This window comes from Chrysemys picta, chromosome 24 (genome assembly GCF_011386835.1).
Source record: "Chrysemys picta bellii isolate R12L10 chromosome 24, ASM1138683v2, whole genome shotgun sequence".
Taxonomy (NCBI): domain Eukaryota; kingdom Metazoa; phylum Chordata; order Testudines; family Emydidae; genus Chrysemys; species Chrysemys picta.
This window is the reverse complement of record NC_088814.1, coordinates 1,295,315-1,311,333: the sequence shown is the minus strand read 5'-3', so window position 1 is coordinate 1,311,333 and position 16,019 is coordinate 1,295,315. Positions and strand designations below refer to the sequence as shown.

Genomic DNA, 16,019 nt, shown 5'->3' with positions numbered 1-16,019 from the left:
ACTCGGTGTCATAAAATTCTGCATCCCCTTTAATAACGTGCTTCGGAGAAGTTCACGGAGCATGGATTAACGCCAAGATGCAGAAACGTGGGACTCTTTTTTCCAAGCTGCAATGTGGCAAACTCTCCTACATTTATTTTGAAATGGTTTTGAATTGATTGCCAAAATGCTTGGAAGGCATAGAGACTGCAGATGAAAAAGTGAAGCAGAGGGGAGATTTTCAAGATAACTTTTTGTGCATTGTTTCTTCTTTCACAGAGAGCCAGTTCCTGCTCTTACAAGATTGCTTCCATTGTTCCCACAGCAGTGCGAAAGATGCAGTATTGTTGCAGGCTTTTTCTGATTTTTTTTTCCATACATTTTATCTCATTCCTGTGGAGAAGGAAAACCGTGTTTGTAACCCCTCTCCTCTTTTGTAGAAATAGACACTCATTACCAGTGTGTTCAGACAGAACCACTTTTTACTGAACAGTCTTTTCCTGGTAAAGTCCTGGGTCTGATCATAACTGTTTTCATTGCCTGTCATGTGAAAGTAGACACTTTTTTTAGTCTACAAATTGCAGTGTTGAATGATTATTTCTAATTAGTTGCTCAGATTTAGCCAAAAGTGTCAACTTTCCCTGCAATTGTGAAATTTATATTTGATATTCTTCCTAAATGATCTGTATCCAAATGGCCAGTAGAAGAAATTGTCAGTAAGAGCCCAAACATAGTGCCTTTGTAATAGCCCCAGACAGTGGTGCCGCTTCCCTAATCTGCCAACCCTTGCTCATTACAACTGCCTTGCAGCTGGTCTCACTTCCTCTTTGCTCTGTTCTTTCTGCAGTTTGATTTTGGGGATACGGTGGTACATCAGGCCATCCATACCATTGAGTATTGCCTGGGGTGCATTTCCAACACCGCGTCCTACCTGCGGCTTTGGGCTCTCAGCCTGGCCCATGCACGTAAGTATCTTTCCCAAAACTGGAGGTTTGATCAGTGTCTCAGATCAACCTGGACAAAAATGTCCTGGGGAGATGGCGTAGGCATGTGTGTATGTGCCAAAGAGGGAAACTGCCCTAGTGCATGTGTCCTGTATTTTGGGGTGCAGTCCAGACTAGTGAGGGGTTGTCATCACCTGCCTTGCAACCTTGGGTGCCTCACAGCGTCTCGCTGATGTAGTTCCCAGTGTGGGCAGCTCGCAAACAGCATGCAGGTCACACCCTGAGTGTATCTGTGTAGCTGCAGTCCTGCTCCAGCCACTCTGACCCCAGCAGTCTGTCAGCAAACACCAGCTACTCTCTGGCTTCCAGTAGCCTTGGTTACTACCTGTAGAGTGGTCTCAACACACTCCCAGTCCTAGATTTTCCCCAAAAATGTGTGTTCTGCATTGCCCAGCCTTCTGGACAGCTCAGATATTGGGGGTCCATTGCCCTTGTAAGGGGTCAGTGTACAACAGTCTGCTACTATAATTGGGGTTACCAAACAGTTCTGTTTAAACACAACACTGGATTCATTTTGATTAAAGAATAAAACAAGTTTGTTTAACTACAAAGAGAGGTTTTAAGTGAGTACAAGTATTAGGTGCTAAAGTCAGAAATAGAGAAAGAAAGAACACTTCCTAGTAGCGAAGACTTGACAAGCTAGACTTGGTTCAAGGTCAAACCCTCACCACGTTCCCTGCAAATTTTCAAGTCAGGATCTTTCACAAAGTCCCCAGTTCCTTCCAGATGCGAGGATGGAGGCATGGGGGTTGGCATGTAAAGCACTGAGTAAGTGGCAGTTCTGGCCTTGCAGCCTGTGCCGGGAATTGGAGTTCAGGTCCTGAGTTACCTGGCTGCAAGCACTTCCTGTTCTTCACAAGCAGCCCCAGTGGAACCATCCTTCCGGCTCCTGCAGTGCTAGAAACAGTCCCAGCGGGGTGGGAACGGGTTATTTCGGAACGTTCCCTAAAGCCCACTCTCAAGGAAATAAAACTTCCCTTCACAACCACCCTGAAATAAGCAGCTTTCTTCCTGCAGAGCTTTCCGAGGTGCTCTGGACCATGGTGATCCACATCGGCCTCAGTGTGAGAAATTTGGCTGGAGGTTTTGCTTTGTTCTTCCTATTTGCTGCTTTCGCTACCTTGACCGTGGCAATCCTTCTGATCATGGAGGGCCTGTCGGCTTTCCTTCATGCGCTCCGTTTGCACTGGTAAGTTTCCTGGAACATAGAGGTTTTAAAGTTGTTATAAGCAAGATGATTACTGATAATTCACCACCACCACCATGAATGCGATCTCCTAGGAAGCTGTATACACTTGCCTTGCCACCCCATCCCACCTCGCCCCAAGCAAAGTTTAGGCTTCAGTTATAAAATTGAGAGAGTTGGTAATGGCGTGCTGAAACAGCATTGCCTGGCGCTGCTGGGACATTGTGTGGATAACAGTACTGAATGTAACTAAACTAAGCGCTTGTTCTCCAGCTGGCAGACTGGCAGCAAGAGGGTTTTCAAACCTCATGAAGGCTAGCGACCTTATTTTCTGCTTTGGTGGTCCCAGTAATATTCCTCACTCCCATCCTCTACAGTTAAGTCACTAGGCGTTACTTCAAAGGAGCTGGCATAACTGTTCTATGCCACAAAAACATTCTGTTGAAACCCGCTAAACCTTTCTCGGCAGCCTGTGTTGGGGTATGGAACATTTGGGCCCTTCAGCAGTTTCTCTGTTTTGCCTGATTATGACATTTGTTTCTCTTGTCTCCTTAATGATGTTACATAGTGATTGATAACTGCAGTTCCATGTGCGCCCAGCAATATAGTTAGTCCATTCTTTCTCAGGAAAATGGAACAGAACAATAGCAGTTACACCTCAGCCTGGGGGGAGCATTATCAAGATCTGGTTATCCAGATCTTGTGCTGGGGTCAGAACTGTCTGTCTTGGCCCTTTCTTCTGCAAGAGAAGTAGACTTGTTTCCAGAAAGGACAGCTGTGTTTTGAGATATGAGAGATTAAACCGGTGGTCTGGGCAGAGGTCATGGCTGAAACCCTGACTCTTTGAGTAACTCATTATGTGCCTCTCCGTTCAGCCTAAAGTGAAAGAAAGCCCTGCTTAGACACCAGCCAGTGTGGGCGGGTGGAAAGGAGAAGGCTGTTACCCTTTGTAGCAGTTAACAAATGCAGAGGGTTGCTGCAGGAGAGCCTGGAGGGGTTTCTCTCTTTCAGGTAGCTTGGTGGTGGTTATCATAGATATACACCTTACTCCCAGCAGCAGACAACAATAGTGGGTCACAGTCAGCCCTGACTGGAAGAGACTGTTAGCTGCAGATTTTCTTCTTCACCCATTGTAATGGGAAGTGAATTAGCTCTTTAAACTGGGGTCTGGCTGTCTTAAGAAAGTTTATTCTTATATTCGGTGTGTTAACTACTCTCTCTTGCTGTCTCATGGCTTTCAAGGCAGAATCTGGAACTACAAAACTTTCTTCCTGGAACTCAAATTGAAATTTTTAAATCTAATGTTAGGAGCTCTCTGAGCTCTAGGCCATTGGTCCAATCCAGTAACTGGATTTTGTACAGCCAGTGTAGCAGATTCTCTTCGGCGTTTCCTCTCTTTAGAAATCAAATGATTTGTCCACTGTTCTTTACGTCACACCCTTCCTTACATTTAACTTGCTCAGAATACATAAAGGCTAAGTCTGCACTACGCACCTTTTAGTGACACAGCCGCTAGAAGGTGCGCAGTGTAGCCACTCTTTGTCGGCGGGAGAGAGCTCTCCCGACCACACAATAAATCCACCCCTATGAGAGGCGGTAGCTTTGTCGGCTGGAGAGCTCTCCCGCCAACAAAGCACTGTTCACACCGGCGCTTTTTGTCAGTAAAACTCTTGTCTTTCGGGGGAAGGGGGGGTGTTTTTTCATACCCCTGAACGACCGAAGTTTTACTGACAAAAGTGCAGTGTAGACAAAGCCTTAATGTTACCCTTCTGTGCGTCTAGAGAAGACCCATTGGCCGCTGCTCTTTGTTAGCCTGCTCAGCCGGTGGTTCAGATTGTGTGTATTCAGGGAGTTAGAAAGTGAAGAGAAGTGAGATTACTCAGTGGAGCATCATCACTTTCTCTCCACCCAGGCCCAGAGTGAGTTCCTAGTCCCTGCTTTTAAAGAGCACTTACTCCACTTGGAATTCCAGTGTGGCTGGCTGGCTCTCTGGTGTGACCAAAGGGACAAGACAAAAAAGGAATTGATCTAGCTAGCTTTTGGGTTCCCCTCAAGCTACACATAGAACTAGACAGGAGAGCCTGTGACTAACTCTTCTCCTCCTTTCCCATCTCCTTCAGTAATTTATTGCGTCAGTTCTGAGTTTTTCATGGCTGGCCAAAAGAAAGAAGCGAAGTCGCAAATGTAGCTTGTGAGGTGTTTGGTCCTGCTCCGAGCTCACCTACTTGCGGTTCTATCTGTTTCCTTTTGTGAAATGTGCCAGTTACAGACTGAAAATAGGAGCACAGGGCTCTTTTTATTTTCAACGAGCACCTAACATAGCACCACTTTTTCTGTCCTGGGTGCCTTGGCAGTCCTGTGGCTGGAAAGCCAAACCCAGCGTGTCTTTGAGACAGGGAGAAGAAATAAACCTGTTTAAAGTCTTTTTATTTTTTTTTTTTTTCCAGTAAGAAATAAAATGTGATGGTAATGACAACTGCAGCTTTTTGGACTTCCTCTGATTTCTTTTTGGGATGAAAACTTAGTCCTTTTGCACCCCCTAATGGCACGGTTTCCAGGTGCATATTGAAGCTTACCAGTATGTTCAGGGATCTTCAGAATTCAAACCACACACTCATGATTCATACAGGAATTCTAAAGCGTAGCCATCTTATGTAGGGAGGGGATCTCTGCTACAGTTGTCTGCAACTCCTGAAAATGGCTGTTGGATGGCGTTTCTGTTTTTCCTGGCATCCAGCCTAGAAAATTTCACATCGGTTATGTTAGAGCCCATTGCTTCTAGCTGGTGTTCCTTGTCCTCAGACAACGGTCACTGACAGTATGTAACAGCAAAGTCCAATGAAAAGAACTTTGATCTTGCACCCACTGTGGTGAGTTCTTTCCTCAGACAGGGCCAGACAATGAACAGAGCATCAACTTGGACACGATGTTCTGACTCTTCAGATGTTTAACTGCATCTTTGAATTAGTAGCAGGACTAAGTCTCCTCTCTGAGCTGTTACGTTCGGTCACACGTTTGCACAGAGTTGGTAGATTATTTTAAAAATCTTTACCATTTTTTCCTTCAAAATTTAAAAAACACTGATTTTTCACAAGAAAAATATTCTGAAAGTATAGACTGAAATAAACGAAGCAGGTATATTTTAAAATATACACCCCTTCTGCTGAACAGTCATAGCCTCCGTACGTATGCCTGGAGCGCACGCAGATAAGGCCTGATTCAAAGCCCCCTGCAATCAGTGGGTCAGACCATGTGTGATTTTTATATTGTCCACATCCTACCTGAAACGGAGCTTTGCACGATGCCAGGTTTTTAAGTACAATTTTAAAAAATATTAAGCTCATGGAAACACTACAGGGAAAGTGGCCCCATCCCAGTGGGAGGCAGCTGACAGAAGACAGTGAGACTTTTTGATCCAAGAAATGACCGTAACAACATGGAACACAGTTGTTGTGTAGAACAACTGCAGAGCATTTACTGGGAAACTACAGAAGCATAACTCTGAAGTGAAGTCATATTTCCCCCAAACATAAGTGCCTCAAACCTGTAAACTCAGTAAGAGCAAATCAACTCATAAAAGTTTGGCAATGGGAAAAGCAACTTAGCAAGATAAAATGAGATCTCTAGTACTCTGCTGAGACAGTCACTTGGTTACTCTTATCCCTGTGGAACAGTTCTAAGTTTCTGGGTCTCCAAATAATCTCCTATTAGCATTCCTTTGTAGTCTAACCATGAAATCGATGCACTTCCAGTGCTGTCTTTTCTAACGTGGAAACTCAAAAGAACAATAGGACCAAGTACAGCTGTCCTAGGAGGAACAGCTCTGTAAGAGCTTTGTGTCCGATTAGTTGGCTGTTCGTAGCTGGGGAAGAGGAGTCACCTATGTGGAATTTTGTCTGGTGGGTGGGTCATTTTTCATGGAACAGAGAAGTCATTTAACATATGCCTTGCTGGAAAAACAGATGAATGTGAGGTCTGCCTGTCACGCCCAATTGGAGAAGATTTATTTTGTACTCTTTCAGAAAATAGATTCCTCCATCAGTAACCTGGACTATGTTTTTGACTAATGTTTAACTACCTGTTGAAACAATAAAGCTCTCAAACTTTGGCAGTGATATTGTCCTTGCACATCTTTAGTTCCCCCTGTATCCTATCCCTACGCTGGAGGGTAGGGACAGGATACAGAGGGACCTAGACAAATTGGAGAATTGGTCCAAAAGAAATGTGATGAGGTTCAACAAGGACAAGTGCAGAGTCCTGCACTTAGGACAGAAGAATCCCATGCACTGCTACAGACTAGGGACCAAGTGGCTAGGCAGCAGTTCTGCAGAAAAGGACCTGGGGTTACAGTGGACGAGAAGCTGGATATGAGTCAACAGTGTGCCCTTGTTGCCAAGAAGACTAACGGCATTTTGGGCTGTATAAGTAGGGGCATTGCCAGCAGATCGAGGGACGTGATCATTCCCCTCTGTTCGGCATTGGTGAGTCCTCATCTGGAGTACTGTGTCCAGTTTCGGGCCCCACACTACAAGAAGGATGTGGAAACATTGGAAAGAGTCCAGCGGAGGGCAGCAAAAATGATTAGGGGGCTGGAGCACATGATTTATGGGGCGAGGCTAAGGGAACTGGGATTGTTTCTTCTGCAGAAGAGAAGAATGAGGGGGGATTTGATAGCTGCTTTCAACTACCTGAAAGGGAGTTCCAAAGAGGATGGATCTAGACTGTTCTCAGTGGTGGCAGATGCCAGAACAAGGAGTAATGGTCTCAAGTTGCAGTGGGGGAGGTTTAGGTTGGATATTAGGAAAAACTATTTCACTAGGAGGGTGGTGAAGCACTGGAATGGGTTCCCTAGGGAGGTGGTGGAATCTCCTTCCTTGGAGGTTTTTAAGGTCAGGCTTGACAAAGCCCTGGCTGGGATGATTGTTGGGGTTGGTCCTGCTTTGAGCCAGGGGTTGGACTAGAACCTCCCGAGGTCCCGTCCCACCCTGAGATTCTGTGATTAACAGATCTTTGTTGCACCATGAAAAGCTGCTGGCTCGGCTGTATTGGAAATGCAGGCTATGACTTTTATTTCCCTTTGGCTAGTAACTTGGCTGCTTGTTTTAAACGTCTCCTTTATCTCTGTATTTGCTTTTCATTAATACAGTTTGTGGCATCGCTGTTTAGATTAAACACAGCCGGGCATGTCGTTCACTCCCTTGAAACCCCTATTCCTAAACCTTGGAGAGAGACAGAGCTTATCTAGTGACAAGGGCCTGTGATCAGTCAGCCCTCATGGACCTGGCATTTATAAATTAGCTTTGCATTTCTGGGTGTTTGTGGAGCTGCCTTCTTGGGGGAAGCAGTTCTCCAAACAGAGCTCTAGGGCTGAGTGGGACTGAGAGCTTCCCCTTCCTATCCATTAGAATGATGGGGTGGCTGTGGAGTTGGCCAGGAAGTCACTGAAGGATGCTGGTGTGTTCCAGTTGGGAGGGATGTGTGGAAGCTCCCTGTGACCAGGGTTAGGAGCACTCCTTGGGTTCTGTGTGGAACGGATGGGTAGCAGCATGTCTCGGATAGAAGAAGTCAGGTCAGCTCATGGGGTGGGGGCTGAAAGTTTGGCTTGGCATTTGTTGCAGGGGAGAAGCTGATCTCTGCAGCCACGCTGTCAGCTTCAGGCCGAGGGTGTGAGAAGCACTAGAACTAATGGATCTCACCCTGCTAATGTTCCAGGGCAACCATACAATTCAGACTTGGCTCAGGTCACTCAAGCATCCATTTTTCCCAACCTGTTACCCACCCCTGACTCCAGTGAATTAACCCCCCGCAGCACCCTGTGGATGGTACACCTCATCCGTTAACCGGCTGCCACGCATCTGCACCACCATCTCAAACGTATTGTTGAAGTTACAGAACTGGGAGATTCCAACTCCTTGCAACTATTGTAGGAAACGCAATTAAAGATGGAGTCCGCTGTGCAGACTCTTTCTCTGAGCGATATTTAACCTGCCTAGTTGTTGGTGCTGCAGGAACTCAGTACAACGACCAGGCACTGCCTCAGCAGCTAATTCCAATTCATTTCCACGCTGGAGTCCCAGACCCATTTCCATCACCCCAGCAATACTCTATCCAGGGGTTCTCAAACTTCTGTACTAATGACCCTTTCCCATAGCAAGCCAGTGAGTGTGACCCCCCCCCCTTATCAATTAAAAACACTTTTTAAATATATTTAAGACTATTATAAATGCTGGAGGCAAAGTGGGGTTTGGGGTGGAGGCTGACAGCTCGCAGCCCCCCGTGTAATAACCTCACAACCCCCAACCCCCAGTTTGAGAACCCCTGCTCTAGTCCAGGTTGGGGAAGGTCAGCTGTTTTATAGTGAATTGTGTCATTTTGGCGAAGGTTTTGTTCAAGTCTGTATTCTTTCTGCTGAGTGTGTAAGACAACCCCGATGGCAGATGCTTGCAGCTCAGGGTGCTTCTCTTCCAGGCATGTGGAGAGCATTTTTTCGTGCTCTGTGTTGCCTGAGCCGTATGCCGCTGATTCACAAATGCTCATAGAATGTGCTGCTGCTCACCCATTGGAGGGCAGTGACATGGATCTTACATATCCCTTTTGGCTGTGAAGCATTCATTTCTTGCATGCAACTGCTTCGGAGTCTCACAATGTCTGGATCGCTCCAAATGGAGGGGTCCCCGGGGGGAGGGTCACAGTTTTGGGTGGTGACATCAAAATAGACTTCATACACCACAGACGTGGTAAGCCGCAAACAGCTGTGTAAAAACAAATAAAACGGAATATTAATGTGCTGCTTTGTGGCCAGCTGTTCTGAGCTGTAAACTGAGAACTAAGGTCGGGCTGGATGGACAGGCGCACACCGACTGCCCTGCAAAGCTCTTGGTATTCATCTCCAGAGGGGGAGTATTACTTTTCAGAAGGCATGGATGGGCTGGAGTCCTGCTCGGCTTGGAATCCAGTGGGCAGACGTGGGTGTAGTGAGACCCAGATCCCCGCCCACTGGTTCACAACTATTTGTTGTTTTGAGTTTGTAAAAGGCCCTGAGCTCCAGGCAAATCTCGTGACCCTAAGCCGCGTACGACGGCTTTAAAAGGGTATCGCCGTTTCGCTTACGTGTGGGAAGGGCGGTCAGCCATGCTGAAGATAAAGCCTGACGAATCTAACCACAGGCAAGGGCCACTGGACTTCAAAGCAAAGGAGGCGCCTCTTTCAAGGGCAGGCCCTGAATTAGGTTCCTAAATCAACACTTCAGCACCCACTTAGGCACCTGGATGGTGCACTGCAGCTTATACACAAGCATGAACATTGGACTTTGTGGCGTAACGAAACACCTTTGTAGATGCTCTCAGGTTGGGGAAAGCACTTTACCTGTGACCCCTGCAGCTCCTGGGGATCTCATGGGAAAATCCCCAGGCACGCTGTGCCAACGAGCAGTTGGTTGGAGAGGCCTGTTAATAGGAAAACCCTGAGAGGGAAGGTCCGTGGGTTTAGTACAAACCAGAAAAGTCCCTGTTTACTTGAAGTGCAGAGCTAACGATTTAGGGAATTCTTGCAGGGCACTTGATCAGAAACCAGAGACACTCTACAAAGTTATGCAGTGAAGCAAGCACACCCGGGAGCAGCAGGCATCCACCGCTGCAAAGCAGAGCCGTGTGCTCTGGACCTTCCTGGGAGCAAATGCGAAGAAGCATATCAGGAACTTCCTTTTGTTCGGCTTTGGAGTTCTGTGAAATGAAAGGGACCTGGTATCCCCATCTACTTAACCCCGCTATTCCCGGGCTGCAGCAGCTCCTCTTAGACTCGGGTTACCTGAGGTTGTGACAAGGACTTTGAGCATGCCTGATAGGAGCTGCCTGAGCAGGGGGATCAGAAAGATTAGCAGTCGTGGTTACAATTTCATCTACTTGTGATTCTGTGTGGGACCCAAATGCTCACCCCTCTCCCCTCTTATTTCCCCTTGCTTCCAGAATAGGCGTTAGTCACAGGGCGCTTATTGTCAGGGTTCCTGCAAAACATGAGGACCTTGGCAATGAAGCTTTCACTCCCACACGGAAACTCTTGCTCATCCCAGGGACTCCTTAGCAGAGAACTTGGTCCCTGTGTGCACAGGCAGGCAGAAGAATCTATCCGCAAAATGTTGTTTGTCTGAACGCTTCACTCTTTGGCTGTGTCAGGAGTGTCATCTTTGCAGACTGGGCCGTCAGTGACTTTGCGAGCTGTATTGTGGTAGTCGCTCAGGACTTCTCGAGTTTGGTCGCTTTCCAAAGAACGTTCCCAGTGTCCTTGAGACATTTTTCAGTTCATTCCATTTAAAAAATATTCGTCATGTAAAATGTTTCCTAAAATAATGCTGAAAAATCTCTCTGCTAGAGCTCCTGGGAGAGTCACCTGATTCCTCAGAGTGCCGATTTGGTTCCAGTGGACAGGAGAATGGAAAGTGTTTCTCATGGGGCACACAAACACTACATTTGTTTTTATTATGAATCATGTTTTTTCTTTCCATATTTGGCAGTGTTTGACCCTCAGGCAGCTGTCCAGGGTCATTCCTTTCCAATTTAGTTTATTAGGGAAAACAAACGAAAAAGCGAAGTTAATGCCGAGGTTCTGAGATAACGTGCATATCTCTGTTTCTCCAGGAGCACCCCATGAGGGCCAGGGAAAATGTGCTTCAACAACTAACCCCAGACGACTGACTGGGGGGGGGGGGCCTCTAGAACTTCCCTCTCCCTCCCCTGCACTTTCTAAAGTATTTAATAAGAAAAGTTCAAATGTGAAATGTTTCATTCACTATAGCACATTTTCTGAGGTCTGTGGGAGTGGGGGACTTTGTAATATTCCTGTCCCCATTTGTACCGTTTTGAAATAATCCTGACCAGGACTTTAGCAAGAGCGACCATTGGTCATGTGGACTTACTGGCATGACGGCATGAATCTGTGGGAGACCAAGTGCTCTGATGGGAGGGTGTCAGAACCTGGAAAGGCCATTTCGCTCACTTCTCTAATGTGCTGGGGACCGTGTCAGAGCCTTCAGTGATAACTGTGCCTGAAGCTTATGAGGGCTCCCAATACAGCGACTTGCAGCTGACTGAGAATTGGGCAGGTTTCTGAGAAAACCACTAGTTCAGGTCAAAGACGGCAACACCTCCAAGCCCCAACTGGGATCAGAGCCCCATTGTGCCAGGCTTGGTCTAAGGCCCTGATCCTACAGCAGGCTCCCCCCGGGTGCAGGGCTCCATCCAAGACGGGCAAAGGGTGTGAAGAGGGAAGTTTGATCATCTCCACTTTGTTTGGGGATAATGTCCTAATGGTGTGGTCTATCAGTTTTCCAAGGGAAGTTGGTGGAAACTCAGTTACACAGGGTGTTTTAAAGCATAACTGGGCAAAGCCCTCAAGAATCTTCTACAGAGAACCATTCTGGCCCTTCCCGAGGGCTGGAGCAGAGGGGGTCTCTAGATTGCCCCTGAGTGTTGGTCCAATCTCTCTTTAATTTTTCAAGAAAAATGTAAGGACTAAGGTGAGAGACGAGGACAGCAGGCATTGTTACAGCCCTCAGGCTGAAGGAAATGCAGACGTACACAGCTGATGCTGATGTTTTTCACTTGTTTGTTCTTTCAGTGTTCCGGTGGGGTTTGTGGGGTGTCTTTTTGCCATGGGAAGCCCCAGCATAAGACCATGAGATCAGCGTGTGTATAAATGTAATCTATAGATTAGTACTAATGTGGACACGAGAACGAATGGATATAAACTGGCCGTGGGGAAGTTCAGGCTTGAAATTAGACGAAGGTTTCTGACCGTCAGAGGGGTGAAATATTGGAACGGCCTTCCGAGGGAAACGGTGGGGGTGACGGACCTGTCTGGTTTTAAGATTAAGTTAGATAAGTTTATGGAGGGAATGGTTTAATGATAAAACATAGTAGCAAAGGAAAACCAAGCAATGGTACGTAAATAGTATAATGGCCAACAGGGGTCGGACTAGAGACTCTTGCCTACATGCTCGGGGTATTACTGATCGCCTTATTTGGGGTCGGGAAGGAATTTTCCTCCAGGGTAAATTGGCTGAGCCTCTGGAGATTTTTCGCCTTCCTCCGCAGCATAGGGCAGGGATCACTAGCAGGAGGGTCTCTGCCGATTGAAGTCACTAAAACACAGGATTGGGGACTTCAACGGCTGAGTCCAGGGAAGGGTTCTGTGGCCTGCAGCATGCAGGGGGTCAGACCAGATGATCATAATGGTCCCTTCTGACCTTAAAGTCTATGAGTCTATGATGTTTTTAGAAACAATATCCTGTAGGAGACGTGTGTTCCTTTCGTTGTCCTCTAAATAGTTCCATGTGACCCCAGCTTCGTGGATTTCCCCCCATGTTTGTTGCTCGTTTAAAATTGATCTTTCTCCATGAAAGCAGCATTTTGACAGTTTTTTCTCCATTCTGACCAGGAGCTGGGGGAGAGGAGAAATCTGTAATAGTTCGGTTGGGTCCTGATCCCTTCCCTCCTCCTGAAAGCTTCATTTCATCTGCGTGTCCCAATATGCAGGGTTGTAGTCAGCCCCCACTTTGCTTCTGACACTGTCAGTAGCTGCTGATGATCATTCTTTCTCTGTCTCTCTTGCAGGGTTGAGTTCCAGAACAAGTTCTACATTGGCACTGGATTCAAGTTCCTCCCGTTCTCATTTGACAACATCCGTGAAGGAAAATTGGACGATTAGAGCCCCCCTCAGCCTAACTGAGCAGTGTTAGACTCGAACGCTGGTGTGTTGTGCTGTGGTTAGCCCTTGTCCCCTGTGTGTTTGTGTTGTGAAGTTGTGTGTAGCTCCCCTGCCATGATGTGCTGCTTCTGAGAAAATAACTTCTATTGCAGCTGCCCGAAGTATCTGTCTGAGGCTGCTAAGTGGAGAGCTGTGACGTCACTGTAGCAAGCTTAGCTGACATCGCTTCGGAGTCACTGCTTTCCGCCCCGAGCAAACACCTGGTTTAGTGCTGTACGTGTTTACAGTGGGGGTTGTAGAGGAAGTGTCTGGACTTGGTGTATTTAATCATGTATCGGTTTATGCTATTGTACAGTAATTAGCTCCTTGGCAGATTCTGGTAAAGCACTGAGGGGAAAATACAGCCTCGTATTGCATTAGGAACAGGACGTGCAAACTTCGGCCTGCCCGTAGCCCAGCTAATCTGAGAGGGAAGCATTTAGAGGGAAGAGTCTGTCTTTGCTGCCTGTTTAAACAAACTGAGATCCACTGATGCACAGAGGGGTCGTGGGGAAAGCTGGGGCCATGTGCAACCCAGAGCAGTCCCTCTTGCTTCCACATGTGCAGCGTTCTTACTGTGCATGAGTGATCTGTTCTCGCGGATTGTGAATGGTGCTTTCTTCACACCATACTGCTGGGTGCGTCCTAGCTCAGGGAGCCGGGGGCAACAGAGCACTCTCTCCTCCCCCGGCTGTTGTCAATTCACTGTAGCCTCCTTCCTCCTGCAGTTGCCGTTTCTAGCCTGCAGCATTCCTGCCTGGTGCTAGGGGATCTGGGCAGATGGGTTCTGACTCGCTTCGCGGAAGGGTCCGCTCTCACTTTCCAGCCCTGCCTGTACTCTCAGACCATGGAGTCGAGTCTCTTGTTTCCTCAGCAATGTCCCAGCGTTTCTCAAACTCGACACAGGCATGTGCCCACCACGGTCAGCACCTAACTTATCTAAACCAGCAGTTTGTCTGCCCTGCTGTCTGCGCAAAGAGAACGTACCTGCTTCCCCGTAACTCTCCAAAAGCCCAGGCATGCAAGCCAAACAAACCCAGGGCTGGTGCAGTGGGGCAGGGAGTGTTTTCTGGTTCCTCTCTGGGACTGGGGTCAGTCAGTGCTGTTTGGGCTGCTGGCAAAGTGGAGAACCCGGCAGGGTCCTTGGGCTATTCAGTTCCCTCAAGGGCCGAACGCTGGGCTTCCACAAAATTCCCAGCTCTGGCTGACCTAGAGAGCCAGGCCCTGGATTCAGAGACCTTGTGACTAGATCAGTGCCAGAGTCGTGCTTGAACTGGTGACGGTCTGTGTGGTGTGGGAGGGCTGGGCAGATGTCAGTGATGTCAGTCCATAATGGATCGGAGTGGTGGAAGCAGGAAATCCTGGGCATTTGTTTGGTCCCTACTGGAGCTGCAGTCTATAGTCATGAAGGTGTTTCTCTCCCTTCTCTGTCACATGTACGTGTGCACAGATAACTGCATCTGCTACCATGGAACCTGTCTCATTTCTTCTGGTCTCAGAGGCTCCATTGCGATTGTGTCTGTATCTCTCCCTCTGCCAACGCTGGTCTATTCTTAGCAATCATGCAACCAAGGAGAGTGAACTCTTGGCATTTTGTTCCGAAAAGTCTGTTGTTCATCAGTGCCGCCCCTCTGGGGCTGGGCTGTATGATGCTGTCGCTGGGACTTGGACACCAAGTGCAGGGGTGGCTGGTAATGTTACCAAACCCACATGAAACTCCACATTCTTCCCCTCCCAGTGGAGTGGAGGGGAGTGATAGGAGCCGCTCTGCGGACCGTGGGCATTGCGTTCCCTGCCGGATTGGTGGGGCTGAAGGACGGGCTCCGGGCCGTCAGATGTGCACCTTTGACTATTGCTTAATGAAGTTAGTAAAATCCGATTATTCCAGGGACTCTGAGGGTTGGTCGTGCTAAGTAACACACACACACTCAGACATCCGATCAAGTGTTAGAGGGCAGATAATTGCCCCAGAGAACCTCCCAGGCACGGCCGCACTTGTCCTGTCCAAAGTCACCTTGTGAAGGGGGCAAAGGCTGGGCCTCATTGCAATGGCCTCTGTGGGAACAGGGTTTAAGGGTCACTCGGAGGGCAGCAGGTGCCTGTTTCCCTTGTGCGGGGTGTGAATAGTCACTTCCCTGTTGGAAATGGCCTCAGGAGTGGTGATGTGTGTTTAAGCCCTCTGTGTTGCACAGCCTGCTGTAACAGATGCACTGTATGGGGGGGGGCGGGAGGGGGGATAGATACTAATGAAATCATGACTGGAATCGCTTAGAAGTGGCCATCCAATAGGAAAATGCCATGAAATGCAGGATTCACCGAAGTGGTGTAAGAAAAGTGCGCAGTGAGAATGAAAAGGAACAGCCCGAATGTCTGAGCGAGGCTGGGTGGGGCAGACAGGTCCAGCCGGGTGTTTCTAGCCACAGTCTGTGTAACTATCCCGGGGTGGGAGGCGCACAGGGATTTGCAGTAATTGAGCCGGATTCTGTTTACATGTTGTTTTTACTGTGTGTTTACAATCCTGTTTTGTGCGCAGTGCAAGGGGAAATGAAGTCTGGTCTGCAGCCCACGCGGTAACACTAACTACCCTGCTGGCTTTGTCGCGACTCACCCTACACATTACATTGTTGGAGTGGAGTGTAACCTGAGCTGTCTGCATTTATTCCTTCCAGCGCGTGGCAGGGCCTTCCCGTTCCTCTCCGCCTGGAGCTGCTCTCTGCTAGCCGGGCACTGGGGGCAGAGGCCAGGAGGCACTTTCTGGGCCATGTTAGGGTCACCGAGATGCGGTTGGGTAGCGCTGCCCCATCCCGCAGTGAGCGATGGAACCCAAGCGGGGGCCGACAGGTGCAGCTACTTAATAAAATGGCACTTGTTTACTAGAGCGCCCAATGGGGAATCCAGACCTGAGCTCCAGAGCAGGTGCTCTGCCACAGGTCAGGTGCAGAGCAGGGAACAGCACTGGTCAGTCCTCTTCTAGACCCGTCCACCTCCGCAGGTACGTGGGGGTCGCTCTGCCCCTCCCCAGCCAGTGCTTTTGGGGCTATTTGGAGTGTTGCTAGGGGAGAGACTAGCCGCTGCCAACAAGCCTTTGGCCGTGGGGGCTGAAAGGTCAA

At 48.3% G+C, this 16,019-nt stretch overlaps 1 protein-coding gene across 8 annotated transcripts in view; it reads left to right on the top strand.

Annotated features, from left to right (window-relative positions):
- The window catches only part of ATP6V0A1 (ATPase H+ transporting V0 subunit a1), a 47,259-nt gene extending 31,710 nt beyond the window's left edge, over nucleotides 1-15,549 (top strand). For all 8 annotated transcript variants that reach the window (XM_065577845.1, XM_065577843.1, XM_065577844.1 and 5 more), the window contains 3 exons: nucleotides 827-944; nucleotides 2,001-2,172; nucleotides 12,777-15,549. In XM_065577845.1, the coding sequence (XP_065433917.1) occupies nucleotides 827-944; nucleotides 2,001-2,172; nucleotides 12,777-12,870 (384 nt within the window). In that variant the 3' untranslated portion in view covers nucleotides 12,871-15,549. The remainder of the gene's footprint in view (nucleotides 1-826; nucleotides 945-2,000; nucleotides 2,173-12,776) is intronic.
- Nucleotides 15,550-16,019: the final 470 nt, after the last annotated feature.